Below are 18,487 nucleotides of genomic sequence, written 5' to 3' on the forward strand. Positions count from 1 at the left end.
TATTAATTCCAAAATGTGTTTATATATTATTACATTTTAAAGTTAATCTTTTGAACATGATTATTTTTCTAACATTAAAAAGATTAATAAATGCTTTAAAAAAAAAGTTATTTGTTAGTTCATACTATCATGGAAGAATTAACATGCTGTAAAAATATATTTTTCATTGTTAGTTCACGTTAATTAATGCATTTCCTAATGTTAAGAATTGAGACCTTATTATAAAGTGTTATCAAAATCTTTAATGATTTATAAGCATTTTTTAAAGATTTAAAAAAAACAGACCCTCTCTCTCTCTTTCTCTCTCTCACCCACTGGCTCAATCCACACAGTCACTCACACAGTCACTCACACCCCACCCCACCCCTCACTCAGCTGCAGGCTGACAGGACCTCTCACTCAGAAGCATTATATCAACTCTCTGATAGTTTTTAAATTTTCTCCTAAGCATAGTGTATTGTAAATTCATGAAATTAATCACATATCCTCAGACTGTATTGTTCTGTGTATGTAATTTTTTATGAAGTGTTTGGAAGCTGCTCTTAAAAGATAAAAAAAAATAAAAATTATCTTTTTTACTGTAACTTTAATAAATTGCCATTAAATCATCGTTCAAGATATCCTAAATCCGTCCGCAATTTAGCATCTTCAGTATTTTGGCATCATGATAAAAAATGTTTCGTGTGATTTCCGTGTTTCTGCTTGGAGGAGTATTAATTTGTTTACAGCCCGTTTTTAAAAAAAACCCACATTAAAATAAATATAGCCAACTTCCTGTTGGTCGTAGCTAATGACTGTAAATTAGAAAGTTGTCCGGATTAATAAGAACAATTTATGTACCAAGTTTGGTGTCTGTAGCTAAAACTAACCCCCCCATTTTTGACAAAAGGTGGCGCTATAGAGTGCCTCTTCCACGCCCGTTTATGAGCTTTTTCCAGTGTCTAACTATCATTAATACTGATATGTGTGTTGAGTTTCATGACATTCTAAACATGTTATCTGCCTCAAAATCACCAGAAACGAATTTTCAACTTTGACACGTTGCCATGGCAACATAAGTTTAGATATCAATATTCCCTCCACAGTTTTACATCGGCCGTGTTTTGACATTATTCTGGTGAAGTTTGAAGCAAATCGAGTAAAAATAAGATGCTGAATTCAAAGCATTTTGAAAACGACACACTTCCTGCAGCCAGTTGGTGGCGCTATAACTTTCAGTCATAATAGTCACATCTATCCGATCGGCATCATACAACGAACAAATCACTGAAGTTTGATCTGCATCATACAATGTATGTGGACGTTATTAGGCATTTCCTGGGTCTCATTTTTCGCCATAACTTCATCGCCTCGCCACGGGCAAACCGTTCGACATATCAAAAATATCTTCGCAATTTAGCGTCCCCAATGTCTTGAGATCATGTTCACCGAGTTTGGTGGCAATAGTATGGAAATCCTCAGAGGAGTATATCAAATTCCAGAGCATGCGCTTTTTAAACAGCCCTGAATAGCCGACTTCCTGTTGGGCGGAGCCTATGACATGCTGCTCGGAAGTTGTTCGGCTCAATGAGTTCTATATGTGTACCGAGTTTCATATGAATACGTGCAAGTATGTGTGAGCTATACATCAAGTTTTCTGACAATTTTCCAGGGGGCGCCGTAGAGCCCCTGTGCCACGCCCGGGTCCCAGCCTCAGCGGCGTCCTAATGGCCGCAGGGTCCAACGTGCGTGCAAATTTTCAAGAGTTTTCGGGCACGTTAAGGCCCCCAAAAGTACCCGGATAGTCGAAATAAAAAATAATAAAAAAAAAAAAAAAAAAAAATATAGCTGCAAGCAGCGATGACGGGCCCAAGCCGTCAGCATACGCCACCCCGGTGGCATCGATAAAACGGTGCCCAGCGAGCACACGCATCACAGTAACCCTCTGGCAGTTTGGTTTTAAGGGATACGGCAATTAAAGAGTTAATCCAAACCATCAACTCTGTGAAACACACACACACACAGAACAACATATAAAACTTTAAATTCTGTGAAAATATATTTTTCATTGGTAGTTCATGTTAGTTAATGCATTTACTAATGCTAACAAATGAGAAATTATTATAGTTACCAAAAGGTTTTAATGATTTATAAGAATTTTTTAATGATTTATTTTTCCATTAACTAACATGAATAATTTTTTCTAACACAAATGAATAAAGTAAAAAATATATTGTTAATATTTAATGTTATTTGTGAATTAACCAATGTTAAAAAACATTATTTAACTGTTGTTAGTTAACATCATTAATAAATATATACCATTTAATGTTGATCAAAATCAATTCCAAAATGTGTTAATATATTTTTAAATTTTAAAGTTTTATTTTGTGAACATGACTATTTTTCTAATATTAAAAATATTTTGTTCATCGCTAGTTCATTGTAAGTTCATACTATCAATGAAGAATTAACATGCTGTAAAAATATATTTTTCATTGTTAGTTCACGTTAATTAATGCATTTCCTAATGTTAAGAAATGAGACCTTATTATAAAGTGTTATCAAAATCTTTAATGATTTATAAGCATTTTTTTAAGATTTTAAAAAACAGACCCTCTCTCTCTCTTTCTCTCTCTCACCCAGCTCCTCAATCCACACAGTCACTCACAGCCCACCCCACCCCACCCCTCACTCAGATGCAGTGACAGGAGCTCTCACTCAGATGCATTGAAACAGCTCTCTGATAGTTTTTAAATTTTCTCCTCTGCATAGTGTATTGCAAATTCATGAAATTAATCACATATCCTCAGACTGTATTGTTCTGTGTATGTAATTTTTTATGAAGTGGTTGGAAGCTGTTCTTAAAAGATAAAAAAAAAAAAAAAAGTTTTCTCTTTTTTACTGTAACTTTAATAAATTGCCATTAAATCATCGTTCAAGATATCCTAAATCCGTCCGCAATTTAGCATCTTCAGTATTTTGGCATCATGAGAAAAAATGTTTGGTGTGATTTCCGTGTTTTTGCTTTGAGGAGTATTAATTTGTTTACAGCCCGTTTTTAAAAAAAACCCACATTAAAATAAATATAGCCGACTTCCTGTTGGTCGTAGCTAATGACTGTAAATTAGAAAGTTGTCCGGATTAATTAGAACAATTTATGTACCGAGTTTGGTGTCTGTAGCTATCATTATATATATAATCATTAATAATTATATACCATTTAATGTTGATCAATATTAATTCCAAAATGTGTTAATATATTATTAAATTTTAAAGTTTATCTTTTGAACATGATTATTTTTCTAACATTAAAAAGATTAATAAATGCTTTTAAAAAAATTGTTCTTTGTTAGTTCATACTATCATGGAAGAATTAACATGCTGTAAAAATATATTTTTCATTGTTAGTTCACGTTAATTAATGCATTTCCTAATGTTAAGAATTGAGACCTTATTATAAAGTGTTATCAAAATCTTTAATGATTTATAAGCATTTTTTAAAGATTTAAAAAAACAGACCCTCTCTCTCTCTCTCTTTCTCTCTCTCACCCACTGGCTCAATCCACACAGTCACTCACAGTCACTCACAGCCCACCCCACCCCCACCCCTCACTCAGATGCAGTGACAGGAGCTCTCACTCAGAAGCAGTATATCAACTCTCTGATAGTTTTTTAATTTTCTCCTCTGCATAGTGTATTGTAAATTCATGAAATTAATCACATATCCTCACACTGTATTGTTCTGTGTATGTAATTTTTTATGAAGTGTTTGGAAGCTGCTCTTAAAAGATAAAAAAAAAAAAAAATCTATTTTTTACTGTAACTTTAATAAATTGCCATTAAATCATCGTTCAAGATATCCTAAATCCGTCCGCAATTTAGCATCTTCAGTATTTTGGCATCATGATAAAAAATGTTTGGTGTGATTTCCGTGTTTCTGCTTGGAGGAGTATTAATTTGTTTACAGCCCGTTTTTTTAAAAAACCCACATTAAAATAAATATAGCCGACTTCCTGTTGGTCGTAGCTAATGACTGTAAATTAGAAAGTTGTCCGGATTAATAAGAACAATTTATGTACCGAGTTTGGTGTCTGTAGCTAAAACTAACCCCCCCATTTTTGACAAAAGGTGGCGCTATAGAGTGCCTCTTCCACGCCCGTTTATGAGCTTTTTCCAGTGTCTAACTATCATTAATACTGATATGTGTGTTGAGTTTCATGACATTCTAAACATGTTATCTGCCTCAAAATCACCAGAAACGAATTTTCAACTTTGACACGTTGCCATGGTAACATAATTTTAGATATCAATATTCCTTTCACAGTTTTACATCGGCCGTGTTTTGACATTATTCTGGTGAAGTTTGAAGCAAATCGAGTAAAAATAAGATGCTGAATTCAAAGCATTTTGAAAACGACACTTCCTGCAGCCAGTTGGTGGCGCTATAACTTTCAGTCATAATAGTCACATCTATCCGATCGGCATCATACAACGAACAAATCACTGAAGTTTGATCTACATCATACAATGTATGTGGACGTTATTAGGCATTTCCTGGGTCTCATTTTTCGCCATAACTTCATCGCCTCGCCACGGGCAAACCGTTCGACATATCAAAAATATCTTCGCAATTTAGCGTCCCCAATGTCTTGAGATCATGTTCACCGAGTTTGGTGGCAATCGTATGGAAATCCTCAGAGGAGTATATCAAATTCCAGAGCATGCGCTTTTTAAACAGCCCTGAATAGCCGACTTCCTGTTGGGCGGAGCCTAAAACATGCAGCGTGAAAGTTGTTCAGCTCAATGAGTTCTATATGTGTACCAAGTTTCATATGAATACGTGCAAGTATGTGTGAGCTATACATCAAGCTTTCTGACAATTTTTCAGGGGGCGCCGTAGAGCCCCTGTGCCACGCCCGGGTCCCAGCCTCAGCGGCGTCCTAATGGCCGCAGGTTCCAACGTGCGTGCCAATTTTCAAGAGTTTTCGGGCACGTTAAGGCCCCCAAAAGTACCCGGATAGTCGAAATAAAAAATAATAAAAAAAAAAAAAATAATAATCCTTAGGGGAACAATAGGGCCCTGCGCCTTACTGGCTTGGGCCCTAAAAATAATAATCCTTAGAAGAACAATAGGGCCCTGCGCCTTACTGGCTTGGGCCCTAATAATCCTTAGGGGAACAATAGGGCCCTGCGCCTTACTGGCTTGGGCCCTAATTATGACAATATAAATATGCGATTAATCATGATGAATTACAGAGAAATCTTACTTTTTTAAATCGATTGACAGACAGCACTAATGTTAACCTTTTATAGATTTTAAATTTCAATTTAATTTCTAATTTTATAGATCAGGATGGCCCCCACCCCCTTCAAATTTTCTGTTCAATAATCCGGCCCTCAAATGAAGTTAATTGAATAGCCCTGCTCTAATCCGTTATCGTGGGTGCGGAAAAAAAAAATATGCACCACATACGTTCTGCAAACTGAGTATGTGTGAAACAGGTGTAACACAATGGACTGCTCTGTTTGTCGTGAATGAATGATGCATTTATATAGCGCTTTACTTAACACCTAATAAAACTCCACAAAAACCAGTCAGAAAGCATTAGCAATGCCTTAGCAACCACCTAGAACACTCAAACAACAGCCTAGCAACACTCTAGAACAGGGGTAGGCAACGTTGGTCCTGGAGTGCCGATGTCCTGCAGAGTTTAGCTCCAACCCTGAAAAAAAAAAAAAAACTCACCTGCCTGTAGCCCTAGTAATCCTGAAGACTTTGCTTAGCTTGTTCAGGTGTGTTTGATTAGGTTTGGAGCTAAACTCTACAGGACACGCACGCACACACGTACACACACACACAATAGGAACCACCTACAAAGTTCTAACAACCACTTAGCCATCCACAACACCCAAAAAAAGTACCTAGCAAATGCTTAAAACACATTAGCATCACACTAGCATTGTGGCGTTGATGTTTGCATGGGCAAGCACCACTTCCATTTTCTTCAAAAGCTGCAGAAGTCTTGTTATTATACTTCTTATTGACATAAATCAAACACATCTAATGAATATTTCAAAGACTAAGTAACTTGAACTACGCAAAGATTCATTTTACACAGAAAATGCAAGATGATGGTAATTCAGTTCAAATATCAAGTGGCAGTCATGATTACATAGTCATTGTGAATAATTCACAGGCTCTGATTGAGGCTCTGAAAGCTAGTGTTAGAGGGCTGATCAGTAGGGCGGAGAAAACAATCAGTTACAAATTTAAACAAGTAGAGTTTCATTGAACTTTTGGTAAAAAATCAAATATATCAAATAAAAAATGATATATTTATTATACACACACATATAGATATTACTCAAGCTCTATAGTACTTTCAAAACTTTGCTCTGTTTGCTTCAGGATGTTGAAGCTTCAACTTCTGTCTGGTTTTGAGGTGAGACTTTCTGTTTGTCTAGTATGAAGGCAAAAGATTCTTACCTCCTGTATCATGCCGATGAATTCGGAGAAGGCCCAGTTGAGCTGGTTTAAGACGCTATTGAGGAAACTGGCAGCCATGTCTTTGTCTTGACTAAGGAGTTCAGCCATGTGTCTCTGCAGCAGAAGTGATGGACAGGGCTCTGTAACAATGAGAGAAAAGCACATTCATTCAGCATGTCTATGATCTTTTTTTTTATTTTATCATGAGTATAACAAAAGTTATAAAAGCAAACTATGGGTAGTCACTTCACAAATACTTTAGGTCACGTCTTTCTTTCTCTGAATAAGATCAATTGTGGACAAGCAAATGTACTCACAAAGATCAAACCAACCTTTTCTATACAGTGTTATAAAAACAGACATAACTTACATCATGTGGCAAGCTAAGCAAAGACGTGTTCATTTGAAATTATTTTCAAATATTAAAAAGGGGGAATGAAGTGCCCGTAAGAGAATGAGGTTGAACTGAAAGGAGATTTTAAAATGATAGTTCACCCAAAAATGAAAATTGTGTCATTAATTACTCACCCTCATGTCGTTCCAAACCCATAATACCTTCATTCATCTTCTGAACACAAATTAAGATATTTTGATGAAATCCGAGAGCTTTCTGACCCTGCATAAAGAGCAACGCAACTACCATGTTCAAGGCCCAGAAAGGTAGTTAGAACATCAAAAGAATAGTCCATGTTACATCAGTGGTTCAACCGTAATGCCATGAAGCTACTAGAAAACTTTGTGCGCAAAGAAAAAAAAATAACGACTTTATTCAACAATTTCTTCTCTCCCATTTCAAGGCACAGCGCATCCGTCTTCTACATCAAAATGCCGGCTCCTGCGTCAGCAGCATCACACGCATGCATCGTGGTACTCTCGTGAACGCGCGTCGAAAACTGACACGAAAGAGAATAAATTGTTGAATAAAGTCTGTATTCTTTGCGCACAAAAAGCATTCTCATAGCTTCATAAAATTAAGGTTGAACCACTGATGTCACATGGACTATTTTAACAATGTCCTTACGACCTTTCTGGGCCTTGGATGTGGTAGTCGCGTTGCTGTCTACGGAAGGTCTGAAAGCTCTTGGACTTCTCTCAATTTGTGTTTCGAAGATGAAATAAGGTCTTATGGATTTGGAACGACATGAGGGTGAGTAATTAATGACAGGATTTTCATTTTGGGTGAACTAACCCATTAATAACTGGACTTGGAAGGTCTGGAGGTGTTAATAAAGGTTCAGCCACAGGCAAGGTCCAGTGGTCTACAGACTCTCCCCTTGAAATCTGGAATTCGAAGGCTGGCGGCTTTCATACTGAAGAAGTGGATGGCAAATCTACAATGGCCTTCATAATAATATTAATTATAATATTTATTGAATAATTATTAATCAAAGTTACATTTATGCATGTTAGAGAATAAGTTGATTATGGCTTTAGTCTGCCTTTCTACTCTCTAAGAAGCTGCTCTCATTGTGCGTGTAATCACAATGGTAAGGTTTAGGGCAGAGGCAACCTTGAAGTAAGATAAGTGTTTCTCTGCGTATGTGTGTTAGTATCTGTCTGTACAAGGAGAAGCTCAGACAGTCCAGGACAAACGTTCCACTGCCAATGTCCAGCATATCAGATCTACGTCTTTGGAGAGACGTATTGCGTCGGACCTCTGATCACTTGTCACTAAAATAGTCATCAGAAGATATGCTTCAAGCTTGAGTCCATATGTGGAAATTGTCCGAGTTTATCTAGGTTTTAGAACCAATCAGAATTTTGATGACTTATGCATTGATGCAATTAGCAACCTCTGTTAGGGTATAATTGCTGGTGTTTTTGAATTTTAAAGCAGGGCGGCCTACAAACTCCATCGCGAGTGTTAAAGCTGACTTCTGCGGATGAAACTGCAAACTATTTCTTCAGTAAATTTATTTTATGTTCTTTGTTCATCATTCCTGGTCCATGGGTTTTAACTGTTATTCCCCAACAATACATCCTCAGAAAAAAAAACCTGTGCTCGTTATTCGGGCAGTACCCTCAAAGGCACTCCTCTGTACCTTATATATGCACCCCTAAATAAGGTACAGGTACAAGGTGTACTTGAGGCTTCTACCCCAGTGACAAGGCATTTTAGGTACAAGGTACAATTTTTGCACATTTCTTCTGACAGTGTGACAACCTGGCTTCCCCGGGGCCACGGCAAAGTGCGTAAGGTGCCATTATACCTTGGAAACCATTATGCATGCACTGGGGAAGAGATTGGTCTCTCGTGGAGAGGTATGCTCTGCATTTAAAGGCAGTAGTGATGAGGCAGTATTAACTTCAGGTATGCCTCATCACCGCTGCTCAACAGGGATCGTGATTGCACTTTTCTCTGAAGAGAGGCGATCGAAGAGTCGGGGCAGCGTTGATGTAAGTAAAAACAGTCGTTCCATCACAATCAGTATTACAAAAGGCCTGTCCGTCTAGCCATAATATAACCCTTTTCATGGTTTCCATGAAAAATCCATATTTTTCCAACAACCCTAATTCTTCAATAATAAGACAAAACGGCAAATACCAGACCGGCATGGACGTACGAGAGGGGAAACAATCAGATCTGAACATTGCATGCGAACAGAATGACGACACCAAATAACAAAATAATGAAACAACAAAACATAGGGCTGATGGGAAACCATTGCACCCCCCCCCCCCCCCCCCCAAGCAGTTCTATTACTGCTATCTGACCACGTCTGGAGAACACAGAAAGGGCACTCTCTCTCATTATATGTGCACAAAGAGGACACTGGGTAATTTAATACCTTATCTGGAAAAGCACAGCGATCGCAAACACGCTAAAAGCCTTGGAGCACAGTGTTAAAAGCAAGAGCAAGCAATGGCAATAAAGATCTAAATAAAGCTAATCATTAGACACTGAGGTCCAGGTCTCAGATAGAGATGCAACCTTTATGTTTAATTTAACAAATGAAGTCTGTGTAAGTGGCAGCTTGGAAAATAAGGTTTGGAGGACAATAAGCGAGGAATAAACATAGAATGAAAAGCCATAAGAGAGACCAGGTAGCAGGCAGCTATGGGGCATGATGCACACGTTTCAGAACTCCAGGCATTGAGAGGCAAACAATCACTCGGTTACTGCAGAGTCAATTCCATTTTAAATTGCTTTAAGGTAGGATCCGATAAACAAAATGGCTAGGCACAACCTACATTGACTTTTCTTCCAAGAAACATTAAAGGATCAATTTTTCAGAATATCCCGGTCGCACTTTTCCATGTAATAACAATTGTGGACCGGAGGTTTCAGGCTTCAAAAAAGATCAAGAACCATCAAAAAAAAGTAGTCAACTTGTGTGCTACGAGTCTTCTGAAATTATAGCTTTGGGTGAGGAGCATACTGAAGTTCAGGTCAGGGGTTCTCAACTCTTGTCTTCAAGGTCCACTTTCCTGCAGAGTTTAGCTCCAACCATAAATCAAACACACTTGAACTAATACAGGTCTTCAGGATTACTAAGTTCCGCAAGTTTGATCAAGTCAGGAAAGAAGACCTCGAGGGCCAGAGTTAAGCACAATTATTCACTAACAATCTGCCCACCTGGGAACTACTCCAACCAGATCACTGAGTCAACTAGTTAACTATCTTATTTCAGTGGAAACAGTACCATGGTACATTTTTCTAGGACTTTTTAAGTACTACCAGTGCATTTTTTAACCAAGTACAAAATGTGGATTCTGATGAATATTTGAATTTGGTCTGCAGCCAACATTTGAGCAGCATAATTAACTAATAATCTAGAGTAGGACACAGAGGTGACACATTAATCGCATGGTAATTGGCACAATTACAGAGGGAAAAAACAACAAATTACTGGCAAGGACAAGACACGGCTAGAAGGGACTACAGGAGCAAACTTGGGCAAAACTGAATGGTACAAGACAGCACTATGACTAATTTTAAGAGTGGATAAATGGTCATGTGGACACAATCCTAAACGCAAATCAGTCTGCTGTGAGCCTGCTTTACGCTCCCGTCAGTCATTCAGGCTACATCAGAGCAAACCAGCAATTAGGAAAGTGTTTAATAAGGGTCAACCAAAGGTGAAAACTACCAAATGGGAACTAAACTTACTTTGAAAACTAGCAATTGACAAATCCCCTGGACGTCATGCAAATGAGAGTGGAAAAAAAGATGGAATTAGCATTGAGACAAGACCCATCAGACCAGGGAGGGAATTCATGCATCACGTACAAGACAAGCTGAAGTGTCAAGACAAGTGTCCCTTCACAAAGTGACAACTTTACAATTTATATCTCTCAGCAAAGCATTGGCCTCCTGATTAAACTTCTGGTAAGCAAATTGACAATCAATTCTTGATGAATAAAATCGACCCCTGAAGTGCATGGTACTTATTGAACATCCTGTTTTCCATTTAATTAAGTCAGATTATAGAAGTAAAATCGGTTGTGAACATTTCATATTGATCATGAAAAGGAGATTGCAAGACATCAGTTCACAGGTTTTCCCTCAGGAAGTTCCCAATACACTGAGCTGATCTTTTATGTATTCAAAAAAAATAAAAATAGGCTGGCAGTGAACTGTGAGTGATTAAATTCAAAGTGTACTGCTAATTGTAAGTAAATTGATAAGGGCAAACATCTCTGGTTGACGCAACAGATGGTTTGACTTAACGGATGGTCTCTTAAAAAGTATTGATCTGAAGTTGCTGAAAGAAATCACAGAGAATGTTTGTGCGCATGCAAGTGCCAAGTTCGACTTCAATGAGTTAGAAGCACAGAAGAACAGGTTGATGTTAAAACCGCTCTAGTAAAACAGCATCTGTACTCAGTGTGCTACATTATTGATCATGACTTCCTAATAACATCAGTGGGGATGTAGATTCCAGGATCAGAACAAAAATGATTTGATTTCAAATGGATGCTCGCTCAGTTTTACATGCAGCTTCGGGTAAACAATCTGTTGAAATGGTATTCAATGAATTTCATGATTTTCCCACCATTAAAAGTGGAACATTCCTTAATTGTGATACCCAGAAAGAAATGACATCATTTGGACACTTACACCACAACAGGAAGTACATTTCAATATCATTACATAATTGTGTAATGTCAATATTATAACAGCATTCATCAAGCTCAATCATTCAATCCTGCTACCAACATTATTATGAGAAAATGTATGTTTCTTTCATTTATGGAATTTTAAGTATATAATTTATGGAAATGTAAATATATAAATGTATCAATAACTACAAACCAATATTTGGCCCCAAACTAGCAAGCCTTTACTGAGTGTTGGCTTCATTTAGGCAAAATGTGCAACCCTGTATTTGTTTTATTTTTTAATGTTATATATTTTATATATCTAAGGCCTTTTTTGTCTATTCAATGCTGTTCAGTATGATGGCTTTGAATGATCTTCATTACTGATATATTCTATATACTATAATATCAATAATTTAATTACATTTCAATCTATCACAAGCTCTAATTCTATTATAATTATTTAATTTTCACAAAATATTTAAATGATTTTGAAGCATTAGCAAAGTATATAACAAATATAAATTCAATGGAAAACAGAAAGGACAGAAAAGTAAAGAAACCGTTTTCAGAGACAAAAAAATAAAGTGTAAAGTTTGAAGATAGGCTCAAAATAAAGATGGAGGAAAACAGGACAGTCACTCACTTTGCAGGCTGGGCAGGTTTGCGTCCTCCGGTTTGGTCTTCAGTAGATGAGGCAGACGTGTGTACCTGTAGCCAAAGCCACAACCCTGTTGACAGGAGGAATAAAATATAAAACCACGTACAGACTGCAAAGCTGAGTGAGTAACAACCACATTCAAATGTATGCATTTTTAACCATAACAACATGAACTAGTTAGAAATAAATTAGCTGTAGAAGGCAATTGTCACTAACCCAAGACCACATTAACCCAAGGTTAAAAGTGAGGGGTTAACAATAAAAAGTGCGAACAGAGAAGAAAAGTAGTAAAAATATTTTGCTGCATTTTGTGTGTGTCAAGGCCTAAAAGAAGTAAGGAAACAAATCACTCTTTTGTGACCAATGATGTGTGGTAACATTAAAGTTACTCATCTCTGTGTGAAGAGAGATTTAATTTACAAACTGGATTATTATTTATTTTTTTTATCATAAGTTAAAACAACAACAGAACAACACTCCAAGAAACTCCAAGAACAGACACATAATCATACTATTACGGATGAATAAACCCAATAATGTTTTCTCTAAGAGAAAACAAGTCACCCCTTTTTTTTGGCACTGAGAGCGGAATAAATGTTAAACAACTAAATGGAAGTAGCTGGTTTGTCAGGCCCATTTCATAAAAGTTAAATGGAAACAGCGGAGATATGCTGCATAATGGCCCTGATATAATGCACCTGGGTGATTCTGAGATGGAATCTAATGGCATAATGGGGGGGGGGGGGGGGGGGGGGGGGGGGAGAAAAGGCAAGGAGAAGATAAAATGATAGAAGTGGAAAGGGTGGAGAGGGGATTGTGTAAGACAGTAAAAGAAATGCAGCGTACCCTCCAAAGACGAACCAGGATCCAGTTGGTTTGAGCCCAAGGTCTCTGTTCATATGGAGCCAGTAAGTTCCTCATCATAGCCATCCGCCTGGGAGATATTACATCATAAATAACTACACATCAAAAAAATACACTGAAAACAATGCACTAAGACATAAAATTTAATATTCAACCAAAGAAATAAAGACATTATACATGAAAATTAGGTTGTCTGATGCAAATTGCAGACAAAAACAGCAGGATATTTATAAAAATGACATTCATTCTAATCGGCTGGTTTTATGGTATTTTCAGGAAACAGGGTGCACAGGTTTTTCATAATTGGGCATGATTTAAGTTACCAAATTTCTATAATGAATATTTCAAAACAAAAACACTAAACAAAATCATAAAAAACTAAACAAAAAAGCTAAACTAAACCAAACCAAAACAAAAACTAATTTAAACCAACAAATACAAAACAAAAAGGCAAAACTAAACCATGAAAGACACAAAAATCTAAGCAAAACGAAACCACCAAAAACAAAAGCAAATAACAAAGCAAAAACAAAACTATGAAAAGCAAAACAAACAAAAAAACTAAATACTAAACAACATAGCTAAACCATAAAAAAACAAAGCAAAAACAACTTTAAAACATAAAATACAAAACAAAGTAAAAAAGCAAAACTAAAAACAAAAAAAGCAAAACTAAACCCTTAAAAAATAAACCAAACTATCAAAAACATGGCAAAACAAAAGTCATCAAAAATAAAACAAAAAACAAAGAATCAGCTGAAAAAAACAAAAAACAAATGCATCAAAAACAAAAGAAATCTAAACCATCAAAACCATAAAACAACTGTACACTTACAATGTATTAGCAAAGCATTAACATCAGCATTTGCAAACGTGCATTGAGTGCATTTCTGGTCTAAGGTGAGATGAAAACAAGTAACGCAGTAGCAAAAAAAAAACATTAATCACTGCACTTTGATGCAAACGCAGGCTTAAGCACTTACTGTTCTTCTGGGATCCTCTCGACGGCACGCAGGGATTGTGGGTAACACACGTAACTGGCTAAAGCCTGCATCAGTGAATCTTTGATATCTGTGGATGAAAATAAAGTAGAAAGAAGACATTGTTCAGTGCTTTTATGATTCAATTAATTCTTGATAAATGAAATCCCCACTCTGCATGTCCTTGTTTACTCTGAAATATGTTACGCAAATAAAGTGGGCTGCAAACAGCCATTCACATCATCTTTAAAAAGGGCTTCTTTCTTGCATTTGCATGTTTGATTGTTATATCTATTAGCGTTCAATTCCAATAAATGAAACAAGAAGCTTCAATGATTTTCGAACACCTCAGCCTCCTTTTGTTAAGAAAAAGTCCTTGATCAAAACAAAGAGGAAAAAAAAATAATACTTTAACCACTAGAATGGCCAACAAAAGAAAAGCTATTCAGATATAAAAAGCTTTTAATCCATATTAAAAACAGACCTTGCAACAACTGTTGTTAAAAAATATGTATTCGGTAAAAGAGCCCACAGAAAACAAGATAAATATGCAAACAAATACATGAGCATAACGGAGTGCGAACATAATGAAAAGCCTGCTTATGAAATGAAATTTAAACAAATGGGTCGTGTCTAATAACATCTGTTCATTTGCATAGCACATCGCTCATGATTCAGGAGTCGAGGGTTTTTCATAGCCCTAACCTTAAACAGGATTAAGAAAATACTACGGCTACAACTCATCACGCAAATGACTTCATGTTGCCTGAGAGCTGAGAGAGGAAGCTTTTAATTATACCTTTACGTGAGAAATGAAGCGAAGTGATGAACTGCACAAGCCAAGAGCTATATTAGGTTAAAGAATTCCCATTAAAACAGCCAACGAATTGATTATTCTACGTATTTTTGGGCCGCTTGTTTTTTTCTCAGTCTTTTCCTGCAGTTAACGGGAATAGAATATTAACAGAGGCAGTTAGGATGGATGGAAGGACGGATAGTAGGGGATGGATGAAAATTAAAGTGGATGGATGGATGGATGGATGGAAGGACGGATAGTAGGGGATGGATGAAAATTAAAGTGGATGGATGGATGGATGGATGGATGGATGGATGGATGGATGGATGGATGGATGGATGGATGGATGGATGGATGGATGGATGGATGGATGGATGGATGGATGGATGGATGGATGGATGGATGGATGGATGGATGGATGGATGGATGGATGGATGGATGGATGGATGGATGGATGGATGGATGGATGGATGGATGGATGGATGAAAACAGTGACTAGATGGATGGATGGAGTAGATGGAGACAGATGGATGGATGAATGGATGGAAAATAAAGTGAGTAGATGGATGGATGGAGTAGATGGAGATGAATGGATGGATGAAAACAGTGACTAGATGGATGGATGGAGTAGATGGAGACAGATGGATGGATGGAAAATAAAGTGAGTAGATGGATGGATGGAGTAGATGGAGATGAATGGGTGGATGAAAACAGTGACTAGATGGATGGATGGAGTAGATGGAAACGGATGGATGGATGGAAAATAAAGTGAGTAGATGGATGGATGGAGTAGATGGAGACAGATGGATGGATGAAAACAGTGACTAGATGGATGGATGGAGTAGATGAAGACAGATGGATGGATGAAAACAGTGACTAGATGGATGGATGGAGTAGATGGAGACAGATGGATGGATGGATGGAAAATAAAGTGAGTAGATGGATGGATGGAGTAGATGGAGATGAATGGATGGATGAAAACAGTGACTAGATGGATGGATGGAGTAGATGGAGACAGATGGATGGATGAATGGATGGAAAATAAAGTGAGTAGATGGATGGATGGAGTAGATGGAGATGAATGGATGGATGAAAACAGTGACTAGATGGATGGATGGAGTAGATGGAGACAGATGGATGGATGGATGGAAAATAAAGTGAGTAGATGCATGGATGGAGTAGATGGAGATGAATGGGTGGATGAAAACAGTGACTAGATGGATGGATGGAGTAGATGGAAACGGATGGATGGATGGAAAATAAAGTGAGTAGATGGATGGATGGAGTAGATGGAGACAGATGGATGGATGAAAACAGTGACTAGATGGATGGATGGAGTAGATGAAGACAGATGGATGGATGAAAACAGTGACTAGATGGATGGATGGAGTAGATGGAGACAGATGGATGGATGGATGGAAAATAAAGTGAGTAGATGGATGGATGGAGTAGATGGAGATGAATGGATGGATGAAAACAGTGAGTAGATGGATGGATGGAGTAGATGGAGACAGATGGATGGATGGATGGAAAATAAAGTGAGTAGATGGATGGATGGAGTAGATGGAGATGAATGGATGGATGAAAACAGTGACTAGATGGATGGATGGATGGAGTAGATGGAGATGAATGGATGGATGAAAACAGTGACTAGATGGATGGATGGAGTAGATGAAGACATGGATGGATTGAGAAAAAAAATAGACTGTTGTAAGTATGGATGAATGGACAAATGGATGGAAAATAGATTGAGATCAGATTTATGTATGAATGGAAGGATAGAAAAATAGACTGTTGGTGGAATGGATGGATGGAAAAATATACTGTCGGGTGGATGGGTGGAAGCATGGAAGGGAGGAAGGAAGGAAGGAAGGAAGGATGGATGGATGGATGGATGGAAAGTCAGAAAAAATAGACTGTTGTAAGTATGGATGATTAGACTGACAGATGGAAAATAGATTGAGATCAGATTTATGGGCAGTTGGATGGATGGCTGGATGGATGGAAAAATAGACGGGTGGATGGGTGGAAGGAAGCAAGGAAGGAAGGATGGATGGATGGGCAGAGGGCCAGACAGAAAGATGGAAAAATGGATGGATGGATTGACAAATAGATGGAAAAATAAACAGTTTGTGGGATTGATGGATGGACAGATAGATAGGTTTATGAATTTCTAGATTTATGTTTATGAATTAGTCTAAGCAAATGAAGGGCTATAGTGTTCTTACCGGTGCCAACGATACGCGGATCAGCGAAGTGTTTGGCGAGAATGGCTGCGAGCTGAGTGAGCGTGTCCTCATAACCTGAGAGAGACAAACATTACACCACAGCATGAGTGTGACACAAACAACTGCTCAAGATCAGAGTTCACATATTCACCAGCAGATCTTGTGACCAGTAATAACTGAGAGACCTGGAAGCTCCTCCATGCAGTTGGAGGGGCTGAAGTAATTTTTGAGGGCGCTGTAGCTGTTCATGGCCACGTTGAGGTAGAATTCGGGCATGAATGCGAACAGGGAGCCCGTGCTGTCCGAGTGCTCGATGGTGCGGATACACACCCGCAGGAGCCAGTACACGTCCAGCATCTTATCCTGCGTTCACAGATATCAGTTCAATAAACCAGGACATACACATGCTTCCATCTGCACTGAGCTGAGAATCCAGAAATTGCATGCAACGCCTTGAAATGCACTTCGTATTTTAGTTTTACACCATTAAAATTCCACCCCTCTGAATCTTGCTTCTGTATATTTAGAGACTTTTATTTACAAATGACCTCCACTATGACTGGCTAACCTCTTGCCTGTAAAGCATATCTATTATAAGCAGCTGCATACTACATAGCCATTTACCATTGCTGAAAAATTATTATCATCCATTAAAAATCATTCATTATTATTTTTTTTTAATATTTTATTGGATTTTTTCCCCCAGGTGAATACATAAATATGACCCCTTTAAAGCTTATTATCATTATTGCTATTGTTATTTCTGATTTTTTTTTTTTAAATTAGGACTTTTTTTTACAGCTAATTAATTGCTATTGTTTTAATTATTGTTTTATATTTCTGCAATTCTTGCAGCTTAGTGAAGAAAATAAATATCATATGACACTTTTAAATTTGATTAATTTGTATTATTTTATATTGCTGCAATTTTTTGCAGCTTAGAAAATAAATAAATGAATAATAAATAATGGCTAATCATCATTATTTTATATTTCTGGAGCTATTTGTTCAGCCAAATCAAGCCGTCAATAAACAAATAAATATGTTTAAAAATATTTATATATATAAATATTATTTTATATTTCTACAAATTCATAGTAAAATAAATACATTTAAAATTGATTAATTGCTATTGTTTTATATTTCTGCAAATTTTGCATCTTAATAAACAAACAAACTAACAAACAAATCACCTCTTGAAAATACTAATAATAAATTAATCAAATTATCAATCAATAAACAAATAGATATGTATAAAAATATTTATAAATTTATATTATATTTTATATTTCTGCAATTTTTGCAGCTTAGTAAATAAATATCATATGAACCCTTTTAAAATTGATTAATTTTATTGATTTATATTTATGCGATTTTTGCAGCTTAATGAATGAACGCATGGTTATCATACAACCCCTTTAAAGTTGCAGAGTTCTGTGATGAATG

At 36.9% G+C, this 18,487-nt stretch overlaps 1 protein-coding gene across 1 annotated transcript in view; it reads right to left on the bottom strand.

Annotated features, from left to right (window-relative positions):
* Positions 1–18,487, bottom strand: part of LOC306867618 (E3 ubiquitin-protein ligase RNF123-like) — a 148,890-nt gene that overhangs the window by 80,323 nt on the left and 50,080 nt on the right. The window contains exons 27-32 of the mRNA XM_079413383.1: positions 17,227–17,404; positions 17,042–17,116; positions 14,021–14,108; positions 13,020–13,107; positions 12,159–12,243; positions 6,470–6,609 (exon numbers count right to left, since the gene is read on the bottom strand). Of these exons, the coding sequence (XP_079269509.1) occupies positions 6,470–6,609; positions 12,159–12,243; positions 13,020–13,107; positions 14,021–14,108; positions 17,042–17,116; positions 17,227–17,404 (654 nt within the window). The remainder of the gene's footprint in view (positions 1–6,469; positions 6,610–12,158; positions 12,244–13,019; positions 13,108–14,020; positions 14,109–17,041; positions 17,117–17,226; positions 17,405–18,487) is intronic.

Source organism: Barbus barbus, assembly GCF_936440315.1.
Source record: "Barbus barbus genome assembly, chromosome: 49".
Taxonomy (NCBI): Eukaryota; Metazoa; Chordata; class Actinopteri; order Cypriniformes; family Cyprinidae; genus Barbus; species Barbus barbus.